This window comes from Chiloscyllium punctatum, chromosome 14 (genome assembly GCF_047496795.1).
Source record: "Chiloscyllium punctatum isolate Juve2018m chromosome 14, sChiPun1.3, whole genome shotgun sequence".
In the NCBI taxonomy this organism is placed as follows: Eukaryota; Metazoa; Chordata; class Chondrichthyes; order Orectolobiformes; family Hemiscylliidae; genus Chiloscyllium; species Chiloscyllium punctatum.
In genome coordinates this window covers 2,625,436-2,652,787 of record NC_092752.1, presented here as the reverse complement: position 1 = coordinate 2,652,787, position 27,352 = coordinate 2,625,436, and the positions used below count along the sequence as shown (strand labels likewise).

The window sequence follows — 27,352 nt, the reverse complement described above, 5'->3', positions numbered from 1 at the left end:
TGAGGAAAATCTAGGGGGTGATGGGTTTTCAGGAAAATGTAGCAAGATCAGCCAAGTTTCTGGTATCGAGACTGGCTCTAATGCAATGAGGGCTACATTGGGTTCCAAAAGATCAATCGTGTTAGGGGACTCTCTAGTCCAAGGCATAGAGAGACATTTCTGTGGCCAGCAGCGAAAAATCAGATTGGTGTGTTGCCTCCCTGGTGCCAGGATCAAGGATGTCTCCGAGAGGGTGCATTGTCCACATTGGAACCAATGACATAGGAAGGGAAAAGGATGGGATTCTGAAGGAAGAAAGAGAGTTAGGCAGGAATTTAAAAAGAAGGTCCTCAAGAGTAGTAATATCTGGATTACTCCCGGTGGTACGAGCTAGTGAGGGTAGGAATAGGAGGATTGAGTAGATGAATGCATGGGCTGAGGAGCTGGTGTATGGGAGAAGGATTCACATTTCTGGACCACTAGAATCTCTTCTGGTGTAAAAGTGATCTGTATAATAAGGACAGATTGTACAGGAATTGGAAGGGGACTAATATACTGGCAGGGAGATTTGCTCGAGCTGCTCAGGAGGATTTAAACTGGTAAGGTGGGTGGGGTAGGACCCAGGGAGGAGAGAGATCAATCTGAGACTGATACAGCTGAAAACAGAAGTCAAACAGTCAGGGACAAAGCAGAGAAGAAGGTAGGACTGATAAATTAAACTGCATTGATTTCAATGCAAGAGACCGAACAGGGAAGGCAGATGAACTCAGGGCATGATTAGAAACATGGGACTAGGATATTATAGCAATTACGGAAACATGGCTCAGGGATGGACAGGATTGGCAGCTTAATGTTCCAGGATACAAGCAGCAACCTCGATTTGAATCAGAGTCACGGCAGTAATTGCTCTATCTGCCCCAGTTTTGTGGGCGGCACAGTGGTTAGCACTGCTGCCTCACAGCACCAGAGACCGGGGTTCAACTCCTGCCTCAGGCGACTGACTGTGGGGAGTTTGTACCTTCTCCCCGTGTCTGCGTGGGTTTCCTCCAGGTGCTCCGATTTCCTCCCACAGTCCAAAAATGTGCAAGTTAGATGATTCGGCCATGCTAAATTGCCCGTAGTGTTAGGTGGGTCTGGGTGGGGTGCACTTCGGCGGGTCAGTATGGATTTGTTGGGCCGAAGGGCCCGTTTCCACACTGTAAGCAATCTAATCTAATCAAATGATACAGGAAGGGCAGAAAGAGAGGAGGGAATGTGGCGTTTTGATAAGGGATGGCATTATGGCTGTGCTGAGGGAGGATATTCCTGGAAATATATCCAGGGAAGTTACTTGGGTGGCACTGAGAAATAAGAAACTGATGATCACCTTATTGGGATTGTATTGTAGACCCCCTAAAGTCAGAGGGAAATTGAGAAACAGATTTGTAAGGAAATCTCAGTTATCTGGAAGAATAATAGGGTGGTTATGGTAGGGGATTTTAACTTTCCAAACATAACACAATGGCAGTCCTAGTCTAAGGGTTTAGATGGAGAGGAATTTGTTAAGTGTGTACAAGACAACTTTCTGATTCAGTATGTGAATGTACCTACTGGAGAAAGTGCAAAACATGACCTACTCTTGGGAAATAAGGCAGGGCAGGTGACTGAGATGTCAGTGGGGGAGCACTTTGGGGCCAGCAACCATAATTCTATTAGATTTAAAATAGTGATGGAAAAGGATAGACCAGACCTAAAAGTTGAAGTTCTAAATTGGAGGGAGGCTAATTCGGCAAGAACTTTCAAAAGCTTTGGGGGCAGATGTTCCCAGGTAAAGGGACGGCTGGAAAATGGGAAGCCTTCAAAAATGGGATAATGAGAGTCCAGAGACAGTATATTCCTTTCAGGGTGAAGGGAAAGGCTAGTAGGTGTAGAGAATGCTGGATGACTAAAGAAATTAAGGGTTTGGTTAAGAAAAAGCATATGTCAGGTATTGACAGGAGAGACCAAGTGAATCCTTAGAAGAGTATAAAGGCAGTAGGAGTATAGTTATGAGAGAAATCAGGAGGGCAAAAAGAGATAACTTTGGCAAATAGTGTTAAGGAGAATCCAAAGGGTTTTTCAAATACATTAAGGACAAAAGGGTAACTAGGGAGACAGTAGGACCCCTCAAAGATCAGTAAGACGGCCTTTGTATAGAGCCGCAAGAGATGGGGGAGATATTGAACAAGTATTTTGTATCAGTGTTTACTGCGAAAAAGGACATGGAAGATATAGAATGTAGGCAAATAGATGGTGAAATCTTGAAAATTGTCCATATTACAGAGAAGGAAGTGGATAGATCTCCAGGACCTGATCAGGTGTACCCTTGAACTCTGTGGGAAGCTAGGGAAGTGATTGCTGGGCCCCTTGTTGATATATTTGCATCAAAGAGTCACAGGTGAGGTGGGAGAAGACTGAAGGTTGGCTAACGTGATGCTAGGAGGTAAGGACAAGCCAGGGAACTATAGGACAGTGAGCCTGATGTCAGTGGTGGGCAACTTGTTGGGGGAATCCTGAGGGACAGGATGTACATGCATTTGGAAAGGCAAGGACTGATTAGGTATAGTCAACATGTGGTGCGTGGGAAATCATGTCTCACAAACTTGACTGAGTTTTTTAAAGAAGTAACAGAGGATTGACGAGAGCAGAGCGATGAGCGTGATCTATACACACTTCAGTAAGCTGGTTGATAAGGTTCCCCATGATAGACTGGTTAGCAAGGTTAGATCTCATGGAATACAGAGAGAACTAGCCATTTAGATACAGAACTGGCTCAAAAGGTAGAAGACAGAGGATGGTGGTGGAGGGTTGTTTTTCAGACTGGAGGCCTGTGACCAGTGGAGTGCCACAAGGATCAGTGCTGGGCCCACTACTTTTTGACATTTATATAAATGATTTGGATGCGAGCATAAGAGGTACGCAGTTAGTAAGTTTGGAGATGACACCAAAATTGGAGGTGTAGTGGACAGCGAAGAAGGTTATCTCAGATTACAACGGGATCTTGATCAGATGGGCCAATGGGTTGAGGGGTGGCAGATGGAGTTTAATTTAAATAAATGGGAGGTGCTGCATTTTGGGAAAGCAAATCAGAACAGAACTTATACACTTAACGGTAAGGTCCTGGGGAGTGTGGCTGAACAAAGAGACCTTGGAGTGCAGGCTCATAGCTCCTTGAAAGTGGAGTCGCAGATAGATAGGATAGTGAAGTCGGCATTTGGTATGCTTTCCTTTTTTGTTCAGAGTACTGTGTACAGGAGTTGGGAGGTCATGTTGCGACTGTACAGGACATTAGTTAGGCTACTTTTGGAATATTGCGTGCAATTCTGGTTTCCTTCCTATTGGAAGGATGTTGTGAAACTTGAAAGGGTTCAGAAGAAATTTACAAGGATGTTGTCACGGTTGGAGGATTTGAGCTATTGGGAGAGATTTAATAGGTGGAGGTACAATTGCAACATTGAAGAGGCATTTGGGTGTGTATATGAATAGGAAGGGGTTGGAGGCCAGGTGCTGACAGGTAGGACTAGATTGGGTTGGGTCGGCATGGACAGGTTGGACCGATGACTCTGTTTCCATGCTGTGCATCTCTATGACTCTCTGGCTCTATGACTGCATTGAGTGTCAGATAAATTCTGTGCTTGAGTGGATAGTGAACCCTGACTCAGCGATGAGAGGCTTCCCCTATGAGCCACAGCTTACACCAAAAGCTGCTGCTGAATTGGTTGCAAGTAGAGAGCAAAAAAAAAATCACTTCATTCAACACCATTCTTGGACAAGGCAGAGAGGCTCAAAATATTGACTGTAAATGAAAATACTTCCCTCAAAGGCAGACTGCTCGGTGAAATGTGCATCATTCCGAGCTCGGAAATCTATATGCCCTCTATCTCAACTTGAGGCATGTGACTGTTTATGAAAGGGACTCAAGATTGGATCATCTCTAAAATAGTATCCAAGTCTCTGAAGATTTCACAGATTACCCACATTCTGGAAAGCTGCTTCAGTCGTTTTCTATTCATAGAGGTGACCCACAGAATAAATCTTTTAATTACAGATCAGTTCCTCTGCAACTGCACCGGATTAAATCACATTGAGAAACTGCTTCTGAAGCATGATCACTACATGGAGACTATTCGCTGGAATCCCAGCAAAGTTGTGCAGTTAGCAATTTCGTATGCCACTGAGAAAGCACTAACCTGGGGCAGTGGGGCCGAATGCTGTAAATTAAGAGCAATATTTATAAGTAGAAAGCTGCCTTGGATCCAAGCTAGACTTTCAAATGGTATTTGGAACTTCTTCAGAAAATAAACAAAGTAAATAGCTGCACTTTTCAGAACCTAGTACTTAAGAATCATAAACAGAAGAGATTTCCTTTTTCCCAGGAATGATGACCAGGATGAGATCAAAACTAAAGGATGCGCTTTTAAAATTGCACTTTCATGACAATGAAACATCTTAGATTATCAAAAGGGCAGTGAAGCAGTCAGATTTTGACACAGAATGATATTGACATTTTATGATGTGCAGGTGATGTTGGACTGGGGTGGACCAAGTTAAAAATCACACAATACCAGGTTAAAGTCCAACATGTTTATGTGTAACCTGGTGTTTTGTGATTTTTAACATTGGGATTTTAATACAGGCAAACAAAAGCACTCTCAGAGTTTGGTCTTAAAGAATGTCTTAACGAAGGGAGAGCTGGAGGGAGTCAGGGAGGAGATTCCAGAGGCAAGCTGAAGGCATGGCTGCCAATACCACAGGATTTCGCTGTATTTCTTGCAGTGTGCCAAATAATTTTACCATAAACAGCTTTTTAATGTAAAAAAAAAATTAAAACTTTGAAGGTGATCCAAACACAAAGACTTTTTATGGCATGACTCCTTTCATGTTCAAGAAACTCAAATCCTCAGGGAACAAGTGGCAGTTAAGCTCATTCTAGGCACTCAATGCTGAATTTTCTTTTATTTGGTTCATGAGATGAGTGTATCACTGGTTGGGCCAGCATTTACTGCCAATCCCTAGTTGCCCTTGAGAAGGTGGTAATGAGCTGCCTTCTTGAACCACTGCAGTCCATGCACTAGAGGGTGACCCAAAGTGCTGTGTAGGAGGAAATTCTGGGATTTTGACCCAGCAATACTAAAGGGATGGTGATATATTTCCAAGTAAGCATGGTGAGTAGCTTGGAAGGGAACTTGCAGGGGGTGGTGTTCCCATGTATCTACTGCCTTTGTGCTTCTGGATGGAAGTGGTCATGGGTTAAGACTCCGTCCAAGGAGTTTAGGTGAATTTCTGCAGTGCATCCTGTAAACAGTTCACACTGCTGACACTGGAGATCAGTGGCAGAGAAACAATTTTGGCAAGTTGTGGATGTGGTGTCCATCAAGTGGGTTCTTGGTGGTGTCAAGCTTCTTGAGTGTTATTGGAGCTGCCCCCATTCCAGGCAAGTGGAAGGTATTCCATCACACTGCTGACTTGTGCCTTGTCGATGGTGGACAATCTTTGGGGAGTCAAGTGGTGAGTTACTCACCGCGGTATTCCCAGCCTCTGACCTGCTCTTGTTGCCATGGTGTTTATGTGGTGAGTCCAGTTGAGTTTCTGGTCTATGATAATCCCAACGATGTTATTTGTCATGAATTCAGTGAAGGTGCTGTCAATGAATACCAAGGCAACATTAAAAACTGGATATTGTTGCATTTACACAAGGACTGCTTCAGCATCTGCGGAGTTGTGAATGGTGTGGAATACTGTGCAATGATTGACTTTCATCCCTACTTCTGACCTTATGATGGAGAAAAGGTCATTGATGAAGCAGCTGAAGATAGTTGGGCTGAGGAATAAGCAGAGGGCTTTTGTCATGGAATAGTAGTGACCCTGACTTGGAGCCAGGAGGTCTGGGTTCAAGTCCTACCCAAGTTAGAGGAGTGTAATAACATCTGACCGGGTTGATTAGAAAATATATACCCTGAGAAACTCCTGTAGAGATGTCCTGAAGCTGAAATGACTGACCTCTCACAACCACAACCATCTTCCTTTGTGCCAAGTATGACTCCACCCAGTGAAGACTTTGCCCTAATTCCCACTAATTCCAGCTTTGCTCGGGCTCCTTGATTCCATACTTTGTCAAATATGGCTTTGATGACAAGGGCTGTCACTCTATCCTCCCCTTTAGAACTCAGCTCTTCTGTACATGTTTAAATTAAAGCTGTAATGAGATCAGGAGCTGCATGGCACTAAAAGAATCCAAACTGAGCATGTTATTGCTAAGTAGGTTCACCTTGATAGCAATATTAATGACATCTTCCATCACTTTACTGATGATCGAGAGTAGACTGATGCAACAGTAATTGGTTGGGATGGATCTGAGTCACTTTTTGGTAATTTTCCACATTGTCAGGTAAATGCCATGTTGTAGCTGTACTGGAACAGCTTGGCTTGTTGTGGAGCTAATTCCACCTACACTACTATGCAGTATTGTTCAACAGTGCTTCTCTAACATTTCAGGCTATTTTTTCTTTTGTTTTATTTTTTCGTAAATATTTCTTCATGGGTTATCAGGAATTATGAAACAGATTGATAAAATCTTGGGACTGGAAGCACTGACAAACCAACATGATGCAAACTCCTGCCACATCCCTAACACTAAAACAGTTGAGGGTGAGGAATGAGACAAACATTAAGCACACAGGTTTGCCAATATGCCAGTGCTCAGTTACATAACATCAAAATTTATTCATAACACTGGTATTCATATAAATTGCAATTATTTCATGATTCACAAAAATTCTTGGAAGAAAAAGAACAAGAAATGCAGCTTCAGTTCTCAATGAGACTGCTTGGTCGAAATTCTGTGTAGAATATTCCTGACTGTTTCCTCCCTCTTGTATAAAAGTTAGTCACATTTATAAAACCTGCTTCAGTCAAACAGAAAGCCTCTGTGCACAAACTTCTAGTCAAATCTGAAAAATTATATTGCCTCCTGATTTCTTTTCTCCACTCAATAAATTTAGGATTGAAGAAGAAAATCTCCTTTTAAGCAGCCAGTATCAGTATCTGGTAACTTCAAGGATATCTGGCCAAATATAGAACCAAATCCCAAAGGTACAACTGATATTCCTCCCTTATTATGGCTGCCAAATTTTTTTTCAATAAGGTGGGATGTGCAGCTTTATAATCGCAGCTAACTTTCCAAGATTAATCAAGAGGCCTGATTCCACAACGTGCCTTTGCCCCATGTTAACAAGATCCCATTGTGCACGAGTGAAACTTCTCTCTTCAACCCACACATAACAATCATGTCATCTTTGTGTACAGGATGCAGGATATACCAGCAATAAAAATTGCCCAAAAGAGTACATTTACTGCAACTGTGCCTTTGGATTTTGCAACAAGGATTTGAGGTTTACTGAATCACACACGACTTCAGTAACCAAGGGAATGAACCATGCCAGGTTCCAAATTCTGCCAATTACAGAATATTTGCTGAAGACTGTCTGACTCAGGGGGCTGCAGTGGTCAGGGCAGGGCGGGGGGTGGTGGTGGTGGTCAGGGGAGGGAGTACACAGTGATCGGGGGGGGGGGGGTGGTGGTTGGTCAGCGGAGGAGGGGTGACAGCGGTGGTGATTAGGGAAACTGAATGGGTTAGCAGCCTTTAATTGTAACAGTTTCTACGATCAATAATCTATTTTCCACTGAGAATATTGAAAGAAGGAAAGTAATTTGAAGTTAAGGCACAAAACCAGATCTGATCTGACCAAATGGTGCAACAGGTTGTAGGATATGATTGAACCAATTAGAACATAAGAAAATCTATCTTCAACCCAGGAAAAACACAAAACAATAATAATACTGAGCTGGAAAGCAATTTGAATGTTCTCCAAATGACATCTCGTCCTCTCAGTTTGTTGCTTTTTTAAATTCAGTTGTGGGACGTGGGTGTCACTGGCTGGCCAGCATTGATTGCCCTTGAGAAGGTGGTGGTGAGCTCGTAGACTGTTAGTAAAACACGCTCAAATCTTACTTTGAAACTACAATGGTGGATAAGGGTTGCAGTGTTGGGCTACAGCAACAACATTAAAGATGTTTTCATTGTGATCTGAGAAAGCAATCTGATCAAACAGTGCCTCCATCCAGCTCCCATCAGCCAACACACCACTAAACTGGCAAGCATCAAAATGGATAGAGCAGAAAGGTTTCAGTAATCAGGAACAATTCATTCAGCACTACAAATGAACAAGATTTTGTTTTTATATAAAAAACACATCCTGTCGTTCAGTCTCACTGTACCCACAATATTAATGGAGATCAAACTGAGGGTCTGGTGTGGTAGCCTGTCACAGTCTAAACAAACATACACAAAATATACCTCACTTCTACACTGCATGAGTGTTGCAGAAGACTTAACTGCAATAACTTCTCTTCTGCAGAAAGACAAACTGAAATAAATCAATAACAATGCTACTTCCTTAAAGATTAATAAAGAGTGCACCGTGTTGTTGAAGGGTTTTGTCCTCCACTCATCAGGATAAATGAATACTAAATTTCAAACAAAAATTTATTCTCCAGCAGAAGGGGGTGCTAATTGGTTGGCAAGTTGACTGATTGGCTGAGGCACTGCAGAGAAAGCAACAGACAACGACAGGCTTCCCAAACTCCTGCTCATGTTCTGTGTTGCCAAGTAACTGTTTGTATGTTTCTCTTTCAAAAACTAAGGTGGCAAAAAGATTTTGTTTTTAAAAAAAAAAGGACTTGGAATTCTGTAAAAATTCCCAGTCAAAGAAACAATAGTTAGGGAATAATCAACAGCCACTCATCAAGGTTTCAGATAGTTATGAAGAACCAGCATGGATTTATAAAAGGCTAATCATGCTTGACAAATTTAATTGAAATGTTGTGATGTCATAACAAGGTAAATGGTGAGAATGTGGTGGATGCTGTCTCTGTGAATTCCAAGAATGCATTTGACAAAGTACCACCGAATTAAGGCTCATAGAATAGGAGCTAAAAATGTGTTGCTGGAAAAGCTCAGCAGGTCAGGCAGCACCCAAGGAGCAGGAGAATCAACATTTTGGGCATGAGCCCTTCTTCAGGAATGAGGAAAGTGTGCCAAGCAGGCCAAGATAAAAGGTAGGAAGGAGAGACTGGGGGGGGGGGGGCATTGGAAATGCGATAGGTGGAAGGAGGTTAAGGGTTATAGGCCGGAGTGGGGGTGGGTGTGGGGGCGGAGAGGTCAGGAAGAAGATTGCAGTTTAGGAAGGTGGTGCTGAGTTCGGGCATTGGGACTGAGACAAGGTGGGGGGAGGGGAAATGAGGAAGCTGGAGAAATCTGAGTTCATCCCTTGTGATTGGAGGGTTCCAAGGCAGAAGATGAGGCGCTCTTCCTCCAGCCATCGTGTTGCTATGGTCTGACGATGGAGGAGTCCAAGGACCTGCATGTCCTTGGTGGAGTGGGAGAGGGAGTTGAAGTGTTGGGCCACGGGGTGGTTGGATTGGTTGGTCTGGGTGTCCCAGATGTGTTCTCTGAAATGTGCCGCAAGTATGCTACCTGTCTCCCCAATATAGAGGAGGCCACATCGGGTGCAGCAGATGCAGTAATTGATGTGTGTGGAGGTGCAGGTGAATTTGTGGTGGATATGGAAGGATCCCTTGGGGCCTTGGAGGGAAGTGAGGGGGGAGGTGTGGGTGCAAGTTTTGCATTTCTTGCGGTTGCAGGGTAAGGTGCAAGGAGTGGAGGTTGGGTTGGTGGGGGGGGGGGGGGTGTGGACCTGACAAGGGAGTCGCGGAGGGAATGGTCTTTTCGGAATGCTGATAGGGGAGTGGAGGGAAATATATCCCTGGTGATGGGGTCTGTTTGGAGGTGGCGGAAATGACAACGGATGATACAATGTATATGGAGTTTGGTGGGGTGGTAGGTGAGGACCAGTGGGGTTCTGTCCTGGTGGCGATTGGAGGGGCGGGGTTCAAGGACGGAGGAGCGGGAAGTGGAGGAGATGCGGTGGAGAGCATTGTTGATCACGTCCGGGGGGGGGGAAATTGCGGTCTTTGAAGAAGGAGGCCATCTGGGTTGTACGGTATTAGAACTGGTCCTCCTGGGAGCAGATGCGGTGGAGACAAAGGAATTGGGAATATGGGATGGTGTTTTTACAGGGGGCAGGGTGGGAGGAAGTGTAGTCTAGGTAGCTGTGGGAGTCGGTCGGTTTATAGTAAATGCCTGTGTTGATTCGGTCGCCTGAGATAGAAATGGAAAGGTCTAGGAAGGGGAGGGAGGAGTCTGAGATGGTCCAGGTAAATTTGAGGTCAGGGTGGAAAGTGTTGGTAAAGTGCATGAACTGTTCAACCTCCTTGTGGCAGCACGAGGCAGCGCCGATAGTCATCGATGTAGAGGAGGAAAAGGTGGGGGGTGGTGCCAGTGTAGCTGCGGAAGATGGACTGTTCCACATATCCTACGAAGAGGCAGGCATAGCTGGGGCCCACGCGGGTGCCCATGGCTACTCCTTTGGTTTGGAGGAAGTGGGAGGATTGGAAAGAGAAGTTGTTCAGGATGAGGACCAGTTCAGTCAATCGAAGGATGGTGTCAGTGGAAGGGTACTGGTTGGTACGGCGGGAAAGGAAGAAGCGGAGGGCTTTGAGTCCTTCGTGATGGGGGATGGAGGTGTACAGGGACTGGATGTCCATCGTGAAGATAAGGCGTTAGGGACCGGGGAAGTGAAAATCATGGAGGAGGTGGAGGGCGTGGGTGGGGAGTACTTGGACTAAGGGGGACAGGACTGTGTCGAGGTATGCAGAGATGAGTTCGGTGGGGCAGGAGCAGGCTGAGGCAATGGGTCAGCCGGGGCAGTCAGGTTTGTGGATTTTGGGCAGGAGATAGAAACAGTTGGTGTGGGGCTGTGGGACTATGAGGTTGGAGGCGGTGGATGGGAGATCCCCTGAGGTAATGATGTTATGGATGGTCTGGGAGATGATGGTTTGGTGGTGGGAGGTGGGGTCATGGTCAAGGGGGCAGTAGCGAGCTGGCGTTTAGCCTCAGCGGTGTAAAGGTCGGTGCGCCAAATAGAGTCATAGAATAGGAGGGTCATTTTCAGCTCAAATAGAAAACTGACCAATGACACGAAGCAGCAAATCAGTTTTAATGGGAGGATGGCAGAGCCAGTGATGCTCTCCAAGGTGCACAGCTCGGAATACTGCTTTCTTTTTTTATACATATAAAGAAACTTGGATTTTACAATACTAGGGAGCAAACATTTCAAAATTTGCTGAGGATTCCGAACTTGAGTTGTGACAAACATGAGGATGATATCAATCAACTACAAAAGGGCCTGCATGGACTGACAGAACAGGCAGACAAGAGGCAAACAGACAAGACAGAACATAGAGATGAGAGGTGATTCATTTTGGCAGAGGAATTCGGAAAAACTATACACATCTCTAAAACTTACGCAGTGTTCAGAAACAATTTGGGAACTCATTTGTTTAGTTCTCTGAAAGTGGAAGAATGTATTAAAAGAAGAGTTGAAGTGTAGCATTCGTCTTCATAAAGGAATATGGACAATGAGGACTTTTATCTGAACCTACATAAAGTTGTAGTTAGGCCACAGCTGAAATACTGTGGCCCTTTGTGGTCCCATCCCCACACTTTCGGACTTGAGCATCCTTAACAGCATGCAGAGCAGACTTACCAGAATCGTCCCAGGGTTGGGGGTAGTTTCATTCCAAAATCAGATTAGGATTTTCTTCTTGAAGTTAAGGAGATTGCGGAGAGTTTGGTAGAGGTTGAGACAATTACAACATGGCTTAGAGACAGCAAAACCTGCCCCTCAGTAACTGACAGCACAATGACAAAGTGACAGATTTAAGATCTTTGATGAGAGGCGGGGCATTTTTATGCAACAAGTGATATTGTCCTGGAGCTTTTTGCCCATGAGGGTGGGAGAAAGCACAGACTATCACCGATTTCAAAACAGGCTGCAAGGAGACCAAAAGAGTGCGACTGATGGTTTGATAAAGAGCTTGCATGGACTCGACTGGCCAAATAGATTATTGACCGAAGCTGGAATACCATATCTAAGTGATGCACAATAAGGTCCCACAAATACCAATGAATCTGTTGATCACACTGACTGAAGGATAAATATTAGCCAAGACAATGGCTGTACACAGAGTGAAATAGTCTTTATAATGAACACTGCAATCATTCACTTCCTTTCTGTATACAGAATTCAGAGCAGGGTTTTTCATAGCACAATATCTACCTCCCTAGCTAGATAGCCCCTTATCATATTCTCAGATTGCAATAAACATTGAAATGCCAATAGTTATTTGTACATTCACACAGAGGATTAACTTTTTAGGTGGTGCTTAACAAAGATAGATGCACTAAGAAACTGCACACAAAACGTAGTCACAGATGATATTTATTCTCCTAACAAACACGTTGGACAGGTCTCTTTTCAGACTAACAAATTGTCATCTACAACTGATCCTAATTAGGTCCCTAACAAGGTCAGGTTTTATGACACTGTTACAAATAACACAATATTAACCTATACTAGGACTGGATTTAATCTCTTTGCAGTGAGCAAAGTGATGTGAAGCAACACAGTTATTAGGGGAGTTGCTATGGTTACAGCTGGTGCTGAAAACAAGCAGACTGCTCCTCCGCACAGCACACCACCCCACAAGGCTGCCAGAGGCAAGCGAGCAGACAAGTCGTTTGGGCAGCTTTGGTGTATGGTTATGGGGAATGAATTCGTAATCCTCAATCATAATATTGGTCAGGTACACAGTAACTACGTGACTGAACAAGCTGCAGCAGGATGAAGACATCAAATTAAGACAATGGCGGAGGGAACGCTGAAAGAATAACCAACAAATCACAAATGATTCACATTCTCCACAGCACCTCCAGCTATCAATTGAAACAGGTTTGAAAATAAAATCTCAGGAGCAGTAATGTTTTGGGATCCATTTTTGTTCCACTGATCTACGCATACAAACGAGAACATTCCAACTCTAAATGTGATTTGATCACAATCCACATTAAAAATTTGTAACTGAATAAAAATAAATAATCAGAGCCTTTTCTTAAACAAGTCAATTCAAAATATCTTGTCACTTGAAGCAAACATCTGAATGTTTAATTTATCCAGGAGACTTCCTGCAGGTAAAGTTACATTTCAAATGATGAATTTAGCAAATACATCATACATACTCCCCGTGCCTGTGTAGGTTTCCTCCGGGTGCTCCGGTTTCCTCCCACAGTCCAAAAACGTGCAGGTTAGGTGAATTGGCCAGGCTAAATTGCCTGTAGTGTTAGGTGAAGGGGTAAATCTAGGGGTATGGGTCTGGGTGGGTTGCGCTTTGGAGGGTCGGTGTGGACTTGTTGGGCCGAAGGGCCTGTTTCCACACTAAGTAATCTAATCTACATCAAAACACCAATATCTTACACCCTATTCACGACCCAGTCTATTACTAACAGAGTCAAAGTAAACCATCCAAATTCAATTATGATCATCTAATGATAATACCTGAGACTTTCAGAAATAAGAGTTTTCAATAAAAAGGACACAGCTGAGCTAGAATAACCAGCACAAATTCAAGTTCAAGTAACCCATATGCAATATTCAAAAGTGGTTGCTGCAGAATCAGCATTTTAATCAAGAAGCATTGAAACTCTGAAGCAAAGTCTCTATTATGTTTCACACTCACTTGCATGAACACTTCACAAATTGGACATGGAAATGTTGAATGTTTAGTTCAGAAAAGGCAGTGAAATTAGACTTGAAGCATAGAAACAAACCCTATTTCAATCACACTCTTTGAGCAACAAAGCAGATCGAGAAAATAACATGGACTACATACAGTAAAGATACAGAAAGCTTTTTTCCTTTCTCAATTTCAAAATCTAGCACGAAATGAACAAACCTGGGATAAAATACCAAATGAAAACAAAATATTAAAGACATCGGAAATCTGAAACAAAAACATAAAACTTAGAAGAAATTTCAGGTCTTGCAACATCTGCACAGAGAAAAATCAAGTCAATGTTTTAAGTCCAATACAATTCTTCAGAACTCATGTTGAACTTGAAATACTAAAGGTTTCCTCTGCACAGATGTTGTCAGACCTGCTGAGTTACCCAGCAGTTTGTTTTTGTTGTTAAGATCCCAGTTTACTATGAAATCAAGGGTACTCAAACTTTAACTCTCCTGAGGAAACTGGACAACAGCTAAACAGTCCGGACTCAGGTCTCATTCTGTCAACTGCAACTGGCCTTACCATTTCTCTGTAACACCAGACATCCCCCTACCCTCCTACTTTCATTGTCAGCTTATTACTTGTGATTTTAGGCTTTTTTTGGTCTTTTTTGCCCCCAGGTAATAAAGCTCCATTCTCCTTCACCGAAGAAACTTTGGAATTGGCTCATCGTTTTTGATTGGGGCGACACGGTGGCTCAGTGGTTAGCACTGCTGCCTCACAGCACCAGGGTCGCAGGTTCGATTCCAACCTCGGGCGACTGTCTGTGTGGAGTTTGCACAATCTCCCTGTGTCTGTGTGGGTTTCCTCCCACAGTCCAAAAATGTGCAGGTCAGGTAAATTGGCCATGCTAAATTGCCCATAGGGATAGGTGCATTAGTCAGAGGGAAGTGTGTCTGGGTGGTTACTCTTCGGAGGGTCGGTGTGGACTGGTTGGTGCAAAGGGCCTGTTTCCACACTGTAGGAAATCTAATCTAATCTAATCTGGCTAACATAGTTGAACAGAAGTATAAGTGCCATGTGTGAACAGGGGCAATAATATTTTTTATTGCAACTAAGACAGGATTTGGAAAAGAAAAGCGCTTGCCCTTCCTCACCTGGTTGTAACACGTTTTACACTTTAGTACCTCAAATCTGTTTTGGTTTTGACTGCAGAAACCATTGTTCTAAAGTTCCAAATCTCAAGTGACATTCCAGCTTTCACAAAATAGGGAGTACATTCCAAGAGTAATAAACTCCAATGGCTGCAAAGCTTCAGATCATCCTGAAGCTGTGAAAGTCTTTGTATACACAGCAATCCTTTCCTTCCTAGAGACCTGCTTCAAGGAAGCAGAGGGAGAGGTGTCACAGTGAAAAGTAAAATAGTTCAGGTCGACAGTGTTATGTTACCCTGCTGGGACTTGCTAATGCATGATGGTGAACATTGTGGCATATTACAAGCCCAGGAATAATGAGATCAGTTAGCATTTCAGCAACTGTTGGGTTAAAGAAAAGGATTGGGAAGCTTGTTAATTGTGTCACAAAAACGTATTAAATGTATCGCTTTTTGTGGGTCAGCAGGAAAGTTGAATAAGAGCTCCTCGGTAATAATCCAGGAGATGTGAGCATCGTTGACAGCCCTGTATCGATTACCCATCCCTACAACATCTGCCCTGGAGAAGGTGGTGGTGAGCTGCCTTCTTGAACTGCTGCAGTCCATATGCTGTAGGTTGACCCATAATGATGTGAGGAAAAAAAATTCCAGGATTTTGACCCAGCACCAATGAAGAAACAGCATTAAATTTCTACGTCATGATGGTCAGCAGCTTGGAGGGGAACTTGCAGGAGATTGTGGTCCCATGCATCTGCTGCCCTTGTCCTTCCAGAGTGTAGTGGTTGTGGGTATGGAAGGTGCTGTTAAATGAGGGATTTACTTCCTTGCACACACAATGACATTGTATCCAGTGAATGGTGATGGTTAAGGAGTGGAGTTAATGAGTTGTAAAACCCTCTCTCCATTGCAAGCCTCTAGGTTGTGAGAAAAAGAAATGCCCTCCAACAATAACAGATATTACTTAGATATAATGACTGACAACATAGCACCCATAACCTCCTTCCCACTTACCCCTCATCATTACCTGAACAAGCTACAGAGTAACAAAACTCAATTAAAGCCACAAGATTGAAAATAGTTACAATGCAACTATAATTGAGGATTATGAGAATATACACTCCAGTGCAGTGTATCCAGGTTCACACCCTCCATGGAATGAAACCTGCCATCCTTACCAGGTTTAAACAATGCAAAACTCCTGACACACAGCAATACAACTCCTAACTGCCCTCAACAGCTGAGCAAACCACTCCATTGTATCAGACTACTAGAAAATGTAAAAAGAATGAAACAGGCACCATCCAAGGCAAACCCAGAAGACATGACATCAAGAAATGGTTGAAGACACTGGATATTACAAATGCCTAATAATATTCTGGCAATAGTACTGAAGATTTGTGCTCCAGAACTTGCCACTCCCCTAGCCAAGCACTTCCAGTACAGTTGCAACACTGGCAATGTGGAAAATTGTCCTATGTATGTCCTGTACACAAAAAGTAGGACAAATCCAAACCACACAATCAAATATGGACAAAAGAGCTGAATTCCAGAGGGAAGGGGAACATGACAGCCCTTGACATCAAGGCTGCATTCAACAGTGGTGACGTCAATGGATATTAGGGGCAAACTTTCTGCTGATTGGAGTCAGACCTCGCACATTGTTGTAGTTGTTGGAGGTCAGTCATCTCAGCAGGAATTCCTCAGGGTAGCGTGCTGGCCCAAACATCTTCAGCTGCTTCACCAGTGACTATAACAATTTTGCAATGCTCCTGAGACAGTACTTTGCATGTACTACCACCCAGAAGGACAAAAGTAGCAGTTACATTGGGGCATTACTACTACTTAGAGGTTCCCCTCCAAGTCACACATCATCCTGACGTGGAACACGATCACTGTTCCTTTAGCGATGTGGGGTCAAAATCCTCAACCCCCTTCCCAATAGCATCGTGGGTGTCCTATACTACACGAACCACAAAGATTCAAGGCAGCACCTCACCACAACCCTCTCCAGGACAATTAGGGACGTGTAATAAATGCTCATCCAGCTAGTGATGTCCACAACCCATTAACAAATTTTTTAAAGCCCTCAATCTTGATCACAATGTGACAATTCCCAGTTACAACGCACCTAGGTATAAACAATAAATCTTGTTGCCATGTCTATGAAATAGAAATATAGGGGCAAGAGTAAGCCATTCAGCCCTTTGAGCCTGTTCTGCCATTCAACATGATCATGGCTGATTATCCAACTCAATACATTATAATACAATGCAACTCAGGAACAGACCCTTCAGTTCACCAAGCTCGCACTGATTCCTAATTCACATTGAGACCTTTTTACTTATTGCCCATCAGTCGTTTCTATCCCTCTGTTCACCTCTGGTTCATGTTTGTATCAAGATATGTCTTAGACATTGTTAACATGCCTGCTTCCAACACCTCCACTGCCAATGCATTCAAGGCATGCACCACAAAAATTTTCCCTACACTTCTCCCCTAAACTGTCCTTCTCACACCTTCAGCTTGTGCCCTCTTGTCATTGACTTTCTACTCTGGGCAAAAGCCTTTAACTATCCACTCTATCACTCTCACAATTTTATAGACATTACAAGGTCAACCCTCAGCCTTTCATTCTCAAAACAATCAGATTTTATCCAACCTCTCCTTATGACTAAAACCCTTCAAACCAGGCAACATCCTGGTAAACCTTCTCTGCATCCTCTCCAAAGTGTCCATTTCCTTCTGGTAGTGTGGCAACCAGAACTGCATGCAGTATTCCAAATGTGGCCTGACTAAAGTTTTATACAACTGTAACATAACCTGCCAAGTTTTGTATTCAATTTCTTGGCTGATGAAGCTAAGCTTGCTGGATACCTTCCTGACCACCGTATGCACCAGTGTTGCAACTTTCAGGGATCTGTGAACCTGGATGCCCATATCCTTCTGTATGTCAATGCTTCTATGGGTTCTTCCATTTAAGACCCAAATGTGGTCTTCCAAAATGCATCACCTTGCATTTGTCCAGATTAAACTTCACCTACCATTTAATTACCCAAATCTACAATCTATATCTTGGCTATATCCTCACTATCTGCAACTCTGCCAATTTTGGTATCATCCACAAACTTACAAATCAGACCATCTACATCTTCCTTTAGATCATTTATATATATATTATAAACAATAAAGGTCCCAGCACTAATCCTTGTGGAACACTATTGGTTACTGATCTCCGTTGTTAAAAGCACCCTTCCACCACTACTCTGACTTCTATGACCAAGCCAGTTTTGTATCCATCTGGCCAGCATAGCCCAGATCTCATGAGACTCTGCCTTTTGTACCTTGTACCCACTTTCTCCTCATATCTTTTGATTTACTTCTTCGGGGTGAGGGTGTGAAACTACCTCTTGAAAATATTCAATGCTTTGACCTCAACCAATTTCTGCAGCAGAGAATTCCACAAGCTCACCACTCTCTGGGTGAAGACATTTAAAAGAAACATTTCTGTCCATGGCTTCAACTTCATTCAATTCGCTTGCTATTGTGAAACTGATAGGTTACCACAACAATCTCTCAAATCACACAAACACCTGTAAAATAATTCCCTGGAGCACTCCCGGGCTTCACTCCTTTATTCTTACTCCATTCACATAATCAAACAAAACAGGTCTGCATCCTCACATTTTGTCAGTGATTTGTCTGACATATTGACACCTGCTCCCTGCATCTGAATGGTCTTGAACTGCCATGAGCATTCATTCCTCCATCTTTTGGAACAACAAATTTCCCATTTGTGCCAGGAAGGTTACTAGGAATTACAGTAATTTTCTTTTTAAAAAGCCTTGGTCATCTGATCCGAAAGCAGGTTATCTTCTGATAATCTCATTCCAGTTAAGACGAAGGAGGCTGCTTACACAATTTCTACCCTGCAGTGTTAAAAGGAACACACCAGGAATTTTCAAATCAGATTTCTGCAATCTTGTACACAATCTCAAACTCCACAATAGTCTCTTCTATGGAATAACAGAAGAGTGGCCCATGCTCATTTTCCAATGTCAAGAGATTCATAGAACATTGGAGGGAAAACATCACACCCTGACAAATTGGTTTCAGCCATTCTTCTCAACTGGAACTTGAGTTAGTCATTTGTGAGAAAAAAATTCCCAATCTTCACCTTTAGGTAGCCATTCAATGCTACTGTGTCAAATAGATCAAAATCATGACGATGGACAAAGTAAGACAGTTCATTCCCTTTATAATAGCTTATATTCACAGGATGCAGCCTTTGTTATCTACTCTTCTGGAGTAACCCTCTTTATGTGATTGTGATACCTGGTGAAACAATGCCATTACCAGTGCATGTTTAATATAAACTACAAACATTGTCACCCACTCACCTCCCGCGCACATACCCACCCTACTTAGTTATTCATCACATCCAACCTACCCTTTTCTCATTCATCAACATTCAAACCAGACCTTTAAACTTCTTAAACATTGAGTGCCAGTGAGGGCAGGGGCTGGCTGTGTTTCTCTTACTTTCCTCACCCTGTTACTGGACTTTGACAGCACACCACATTTCTAACAATGCCAGGTTGAGGGCTCCCACAAGAAATCCGGAGCAGTGTCCACTCCATGGATATCAACCTGCCTCACTTCAAAAACCCAAGCCAGTGTAATAATCTGCGTTACAATGTAACAAACTGCAATTCCAGGCACAATGTCACAATTATCAATCCCGTTCAAAATCCCCAACACTGCAATCTCGAATCGTAGTTACAATGTGACAATTCCAGCCGCAGTCTCAATATTACAATTACCACTACTGGTTACAATGTAGCGACAACATTGCAGACTCAGTCACAATGTAACAGCTGACAACCGCGGATTCAATCTAACAGTGCCCGGTGTCGGTCTCTCCCTCGGGGAGATCCCGGTATCGAAGACTACCTCTCACCGCGGCCTCAACACGGAACAGGCCCCAGCCCCAGGCCGCTCCCCATCCCCGCGGCAGGTTCTCCCCACAGCCCTGCCCCTTCCTCCCGCATGCTTCCCGCTCCTGCCGGGGACTCTCTCAGTGGAGAAGGCCGAACTGCCAGGGCTTCACTCGCCCCCTCCCCGGGCTCCCTCACGCCCCCCACCCCGGACTCCCTCACCCACACACAGGCACCCACCCCCATCCCGGACTTTCACCCACACACACCCCCTTCCCGAGATCCCTCTCCCCGGGCTCCCTCACCCACACCCCCCCATCCCCCCGGGCTCCCTCACCCACACCCCCCCATCCCCCCGGGCTCCCTCACCCACACCCCCCCATCCCCCCGGGCTCCCTCACCCACACCCACGCCCCCCCTCCCCGGGCTCCCTCACCCACACCCCCCCATCCCCCGGGGCTCCCTCACCCACACTCCCCCGGGGCTCCCTCACCCACACCCACGCCCCCCCCTCCCCGGGCTCCCTCACCCACACCCACGCCCCCCCCTCCCCCCGGGCTCCCTCACCCACACACACGCCCCCCCCCCTCCCCCCGGGCTCCCTCACCCACACACACGCCCCACCCTTCCCGGGCTCCCTCGCCCACACACACGCCCCACCCTTCCCGGGCTCCCTCGCCCACACACACGCCCCACCCTTCCCGGGCTCCCTCGCCCACACACACGCCCCCCCCCCCTCCCCGGGCTCCCTCACCCACACACACACGCCCCCCCCTCCCCGGGCTCCCTCACCCACACACACACACGCCACCCCTCCCCGGGCTCCCTCACCCACACACACACACGCCACCCCTCCCCGGGCTCCCTCACCCACACACACACGCCCCCCCCCCCCTCCCCGGGCTCCCTCACCCACACACACACACGCCACCCCTCCCCGGGCTCCCTCACCCACACACACGCCCCCCCCACGCCCTCTCCTCTCCCCAGGCTGCCCATCCCCCCCACGCCCCCTCCACGCCCGCAGCTCCCCCTCCCCCAGGGCTCCCCCTTCCCCACGCCCCCTTCTCGCCCGGGGCTCCCCCTTCCCCACGCCCCCTCCTCGCCCGGGGTCCCCCCTTCCCCACGCCCCCTCCTCGCCCGGGGACCCCCTTCCCCACGCCCCCTCCTCGCCCGGGGTCCCCCCTTCCCCACGCCCCCCTCCTCGCCCGGGGTCCCCCCTTCCCCACGCCCCCCTCCTCGCCCGGGGTCCCCCCTTCCCCACGCCCCCTCCTCGCCCGGGATTCCCCCTTCCCCACGCCCCCTCCTCGCCCGGGGTTCCCCCTTCCCCACGCCCCCTCCTCGCCCGGGGTTCCCCCTTCCCCACGCCCCCTCCTCGCCCGGGGTTCCCCCTTCCCCACGCCCCCTCCTCGCCCGGGGTTCCCCCTTCCCCACGCCCCCCTCCTCGCCCGGGGTTCCCCCTTCCCCACGCCCCCTCCTCGCCCGGGGTTCCCCCTTCCCCACGCCCCCTCCTCGCCCGGGGTTCCCCCTTCCCCACGCCCCCTCCTCGCCCGGTGCTCCCCCCTTCCCCACGCCCCCTCCTCGCCCGGTGCTCCCCCTTCCCCACGCCCCCTCCTCGCCCGGTGCTCCCCCTTCCCCACACCCCCTCCTCGCCCGGTGCTCCCCCTTCCCCCAACGCCCCCTCCTCTCCCGGGGCGCACCCCCCCCCCCAACGCCCCCTCCTCTCCCGGGGCGCACCCCCCCCCCCCAACGCCCCCCTCCTCTCCCGGGGCGCACCCCCCCCCAACGCCCCCTCCTCTCCCGGGGCGCATCCCCCCCCAACGCCCCCTCCCCTCCCGAGTCGCATCCCCCCCAACACCCCCTCCGCTCCCGGAGAGCACCCTCCCCCAAGCCCCCTCCGCTCCCCCTCCCCCACGCCCCTCCTCTCCTGGGGCTCCCCCTCCCCCACACCCCCTCTCTCGCCCACGTCCTCTTCCCAGGTCCCCCTCTGCCCCACGCCTCCTCTCCCCCAGGCGCCCCCTCCTTTCCCGGGCTCCCTCTCCCCCTCACACCACTCCCCCCTCCCCCAGGCGCCCCCTCCTTTCCCGGGCTCCCCCTCCCCCTCACAACCCCCCCCCCCCCCCCTCCCCCACACCTCCCCTCTCCCCGGGCTCCCTCTCCCCAGGCTCCCTCTCCCCCTTACACCCCCCCTCTCCCCGGGCTCCCTCTCCCCCTCACACCCCCCCCCCTCCCCCACACCCCCCCTCTCCCCGGGCTCCCTCTCCCCCTCACACCCCCCCCCCCCTCTCCCCGGGCTCCCTCTCCCCCACACCCCCCCTCTCCCCGGGCTCCCTCTCCCCCTCACACCCCCCCTCTCCCCGGGCTCCCTCTCCCCCACACCCCACCCCCCCTCTCCCCCGGCTCCCTCCCCCCCTCACACCCCCCCCTCCCCGGGATCCCTCTGCCCCACACCCCCCCTCTCCCCGGGCTCCCTCTCCCCCACACCCCCCCTCTCCCCGGGCTCCCTCTCCCCCACACCCCCCCTCTCCCCGGGCTCCCTCTCCCCCACACCCCCCCTCTCCCCGGGCTCCCTCTGCCCCACACACCCCCTCTCCCCGGGCTCCCTCTCCCCCTCACAACCCCCCCTCTCCCCCACACCCCACCCCCCCTCTCCCCCGGCTCCCTCTCCCCCTCACATCCCCCCCCCTCCCCGGGCTCCCTCACCCCCTCACACCCCCACCTTCCCCCACACCCCCCCTCTCCCCGGGCTGCCTCTCCCCCTCACACCCCCTCCTCTCCCCCACACCCCCCCTCTCCCCGGGCTGCCTCTCCCCCTCACACCCCCCCCTCTCCCCCACACACCCCCCCCCTCTCCCCCACACACCCCCCCCCCTCTCCCCCACACCCCCCCCCCTCTCCCCCACACACCCCCCCCTCTCCCCCACACACCCCCCCCCCCCTCCCCGGGCTCCCTCACCCCCTCACACCCCCTCCTCTCCCCCACACCCCACCCCCCCTCACATCCCCCCCCCTCCCCAGGCTCCCTCACCCCCTCACACCCCCCCCCCTTCCCCCACACCCCCCCCTCTCCCCGGGCTGCCTCTCCCCCTCACACCACACCCCCCTCTCCCCCACACACCCCCCCCCCTTCCCCCACACCCCCCCTCTCCCCGGGCTGCCTCTCCCCCTCACACCACACCCCCCTCTCCCCCACACACCCCCCCTCCCCGGGCTGCCTCTCCTCCTCACACCACACCCCCCTCTCCCCCACACACCCCCCCCTCCCCGGGCTGCCTCTCCCCCTCACACCACACCCCCCTCTCCCCCACACACCCCCTCTCCCCGGGCTCCCTCCCGGTCTCACTCACATTTCACTGTCCGCTCCGTAGTCGAGTGCACCTTCTCGGACATTTCACCATCAAAGATGAAGGCAAACCGCACAGCACAGAAATGATTAAAAACTTCAGAGAATCCAAAGCAGATCTCTCAGTCCGGAGCCGCCGCTGCTGCTGCTGCTGCTCCACCTCTCGCTCTCGATCCGGATCCGCTCCTGCTACTGCCGTTTCACCCAAACCTGAGCAGCACAACCACACTCGCTGCACCGATGCCCGCCCCCTGGCGCCGGTCCCGCCCACAACAGACCGCCCCTTAGCGCCGGTCCCGCCTACGGCGCTGAATCTGATTCCAGCAGACCCCGCCCAGTGGCACTGCCACGCCCCCAGCCCTGACCCCGCCTCCTCACGCCGGACCCGTCCTTTCCCTCCCCCTCCCCGCACCGACCCCGCCCCATTGCGCCTGCGGCGCCCACACGCTAACCCCACCCTCAGAGTGATGACCCCGCCCCAGAGCCCTGACGCCATGCCAATGTCACCACGCCCCCTCCACGGTAAAGGCCCGCCACCTTGTTCCCGCCAATTTCCCCCGAGGGTGAAGACCGTTATTAACTGCCGTCCGATTCGATGGCGACAGCAGCAGTTTCTCCATCCAAGTATAGTCGCTCATCTCTGGGAACTAGCATTTAGCACCTTTACTGTCAGGTTTTCCTCAGTGTTTTCAAGTACGATTTTAGACGGTTGGATGAAGAAAATTGGTGACCAAAAGCTTTATGAAAGCTCCGGTTGAAAGAACGTTACACAAAGACAGGATCGTGGCTGAAAATTCCACATCTTACAGAAATGCTACTGGTTTTTAAATGATTATCTGGACTGAGTTGACAATTGCTAATTTTGTAGCTTTCTATAGTTCAACCTGCATGTGAAAGACAGCTTCCACTGGGTGATTCACCAACATTTCCAGTTTGAAAATTATATAACGTTGATGCGGTTTGCGGGATTCAGTGTGACCGTTGTGCTACCTTCTGGGCTGAAAGACTTTTCGTAATATATGTTTTGTTCTCGTCGCATCCAGAAATGTGTTCCACTTTCACAAAACTCTCAAAGGCCGAGTTGGACCAGGCCTCTTTGGCCAAGCCCAAACCAGGCAGAGCACTATCACATGAACACCAACTCGCCACGAACCGACACGACCAGCTATCCTTAGTAGCCACACACGTAGATGACAAGCAACATGAGTTCGACTGGGACAACACTACTATTACCAGACAAGCCAAACAGAGAACAGCCAGGGAATTCCTAGAGGCATGGCACTCATCCACAGATTCAATCAATAAGCACATCGACCTGGACCCAATATACCGGCCACTACAGCAGACAGCTGGAACTGACAACTGGAAGCGGCAGATACACATCACTATAAATGCCGGAGGAAACATCACAGAAGAGCTTCACAGGAGGCTCCCAAGCACTGAGGATGTCACCTAGACAGGGGACAAAACGTCTGCAACACAAATTCCCAGCTCAGCGAACGGAACCACAACAAAGCACTATCACAATACAGAGCATATGCTTCAGAAGCTACAAGGCTGTGGGGCAAGAACAGGTGCATTGGGACGGCTGAGAGGTCTGCTGCAATGAACGTTGGGTTCCTTTGTGTGTACTAGGACTCTGATTACATAATGAGATACCTATTTCAAATAGAAGATTTCTAAAATTTGTTCATGTGATGCAGTTATCACTGGTAAGGCCACATTTATTAACGATCCCTAATTACTCTTGAGAAGGTGGTGGTGAGTCACAATGAGACTAAAAGTGCTCAGAAATGTGGATTGCAGCACCTTCTGTGCATCACGCAATCTGAGCAATTTCTTTAAATTTGGGGATTGCACTTTCATTGACTACGCCTTTCATTTCCCCTAGATGTTTGCCAGTCTAATGTAACAACGTCAGAGAGTCATAGAGATTACAGCACGGAGACAGATCCTTCAGTCTAACTCGTCCATGCCGACCAGATATCCCAAGCCAATCTAGTCCCACCTGCCAGCACCCCCCCATATCTTTCCAAACCCTTCCTATTCATATACCCATCCAGACACCTTTTAAATGTTGTAATTGTACCAGCCTCCATCACTTTCTCTGGCAGCTCATTCCAAACACATACCACCCTCTGCGTGAAAATGTTGCTCCTTAGATCTCTTTTATATCTTTCCCCTCTCACCTGAAACCTATGCCCTCTAGTTCTGGACTCCCCAACCGCAGGGAAAAGACCCCTATTTATCCTATCAATGCCCCTCATGATTTTATAATGAGGTCATCCCTCAGCCTCCGACAGTCCAGGGAAAACAGCTCCAGCTTGTTCAGCCTCTCCAGGATACTAGTGCAAGAACTGTAACCAACACTACATTGGACAAACAGGCAGAAAACTAGCCACCAGGATACATGAACACCAACTAACCACAAAAAGACATGACCCTCTCTCACTAGTATCCTCACATATGGATGAGGAAGGACACCACTTCGACTGGGACAACACATCTATCCTCGGACAAGCCAAACAAAGACACGCACGAGAGTTCCTAGAAGCATAGCATTCCAACCAGAACTCTATCAACAAACACATTGAGTTAGACCCTATCTATCCCCTGAGAAAAGGAACAGGAAGTGACTTCACCACAGGAAATGACATCACCAACCCAAAGAACCCCAAACATATAAATAGAAAGCAGGAATCATCAGCATTGCTTCGCATGAGGCGGACTGAAGATGTTACCTAGTAAGGTAACGGAACATGTGGAAATGGACCTCCAAGGTCAGCGAGCAAACTTACATCCAAAGCCTCAACCTGAGCTACAAATCTTCTCAAAACTCGCTGATGCAAAATACTCATTTAGTATCTCCCCCATCTCCTGCGGTTCCACACGAAGGCTGCCTTGCTGATCTTTGAGGGATCCAATTTGCTCCCTAGTTACCCTTTTGACCTTAATGTATTTGTAAAAACCCTTTTGATTCTCCTTAACTCTCTTTGCCAAAGCAATCTCATGTTCCCTCTGTGCCCTCCTAATTTCCCTCTTAAGTATACTCCTACTGCCTTCATTCGATCTATCCTGTCTATACCTGACATATGCTTCCTTCTTTTTCTTTATCAAACCCTCAATTTCTTTAGTTATCCAGCATTCCCTACACCTACCAGCTTTTCCTTTCACCCTAACAGGAATATACTGTCTCTGGAACCACAATACTGTGAACAACAACCTGTTTTATATTGTGTCTTCAATGTGTTAAAACTTCACAGCAACATAATGAAATATAATGTAGCAATGACCCATAAAAGAAGATGTTTTGACATGAACAGGACAAAGAAGGCCTTTCTAAGGTGAGGGCTCAAGCTGATGAAGGTACAGTGACCACTGTATAAAGTAAAAAAAGATAAAAGTAGAATATTCAAAAAGCCAGAATCGAAGAAATTGAGAGATCTTAGAAGGAGATTAAAGAGATAGACTCATACAGATGAGGGAGAGATGTGAAGCCATGCACGGTTTTGAAAACACGAAAGAGAATTTTGGTGCACCAGGAGCCAAGTCCTTGATCCCTGGATTTCCCTACTTTATCATTCTGTTGCTGTGTATAAAAAGAAGTTGATTTTGTTGTTATTTTTGTTCAAAGTATGAACCACTTTGCACACAATGTGTCCACCCAATAACAAATCAGATGGTTATGAACCAGTTAACCATTTGTGTATCTTGGTAATGTTGGCTGAGTGGTACACTTTGGTGAAGACACCAGAAGAGCTTTATAAATTTTTGAATTACATCACAGGATTATCTAAACAGCAGAAAACACCCTGGTTTAACAAATCAAGATCAAAGACTAAATAGCCCCTATTTCGATCTCTCAAGACCTGGAATGGTTATTGAAGATAATAGAGTAGAACAGTTTTGAAATGAACGTCTAAAACATCTAATTTTAAGGCTGACAGTCATCAGTGGAAAAGAATTAATGAGAAAAAAGGACAGAGAATACACTGACACTCCAATCTTTGTCACTTATTTGGCATATTTCTGTTATGCCTACTGAATTTATGTGAGGTGCTGAGGGCCACATTTACTGCAAAGCAAAGTGAAATACCGGCAGCAAAATATACCTCGAACAATCCTCATTGTACCACATCAAGAAAGAAACCAACATAATCAAAGATCCTTCCCACCCCAGTTATAATCGCTTGCATCAGGCAGAAGATACAAAATCTTAAACATAAGTACTAACAGATTCAT

General features: G+C 47.7%; 1 protein-coding gene across 2 annotated transcripts in view; it reads right to left on the bottom strand.

Moving 5' to 3' along the window:
- Nucleotides 1-23,345, bottom strand: part of LOC140485544 (protein phosphatase 3 catalytic subunit alpha) — a 303,903-nt gene extending 280,558 nt beyond the window's left edge. The window contains exon 1 of one of the 2 annotated variants that reach the window (XM_072583759.1): nucleotides 23,115-23,345. In XM_072583759.1, coding sequence (XP_072439860.1) covers nucleotides 23,115-23,157 — 43 coding nt within the window. In that variant the 5' untranslated portion in view covers nucleotides 23,158-23,345. The remainder of the gene's footprint in view (nucleotides 1-23,114) is intronic. The other variant, XM_072583758.1, reaches the window with a different exon arrangement.
- Between the last annotated feature and the right edge of the window lie 4,007 nt (nucleotides 23,346-27,352).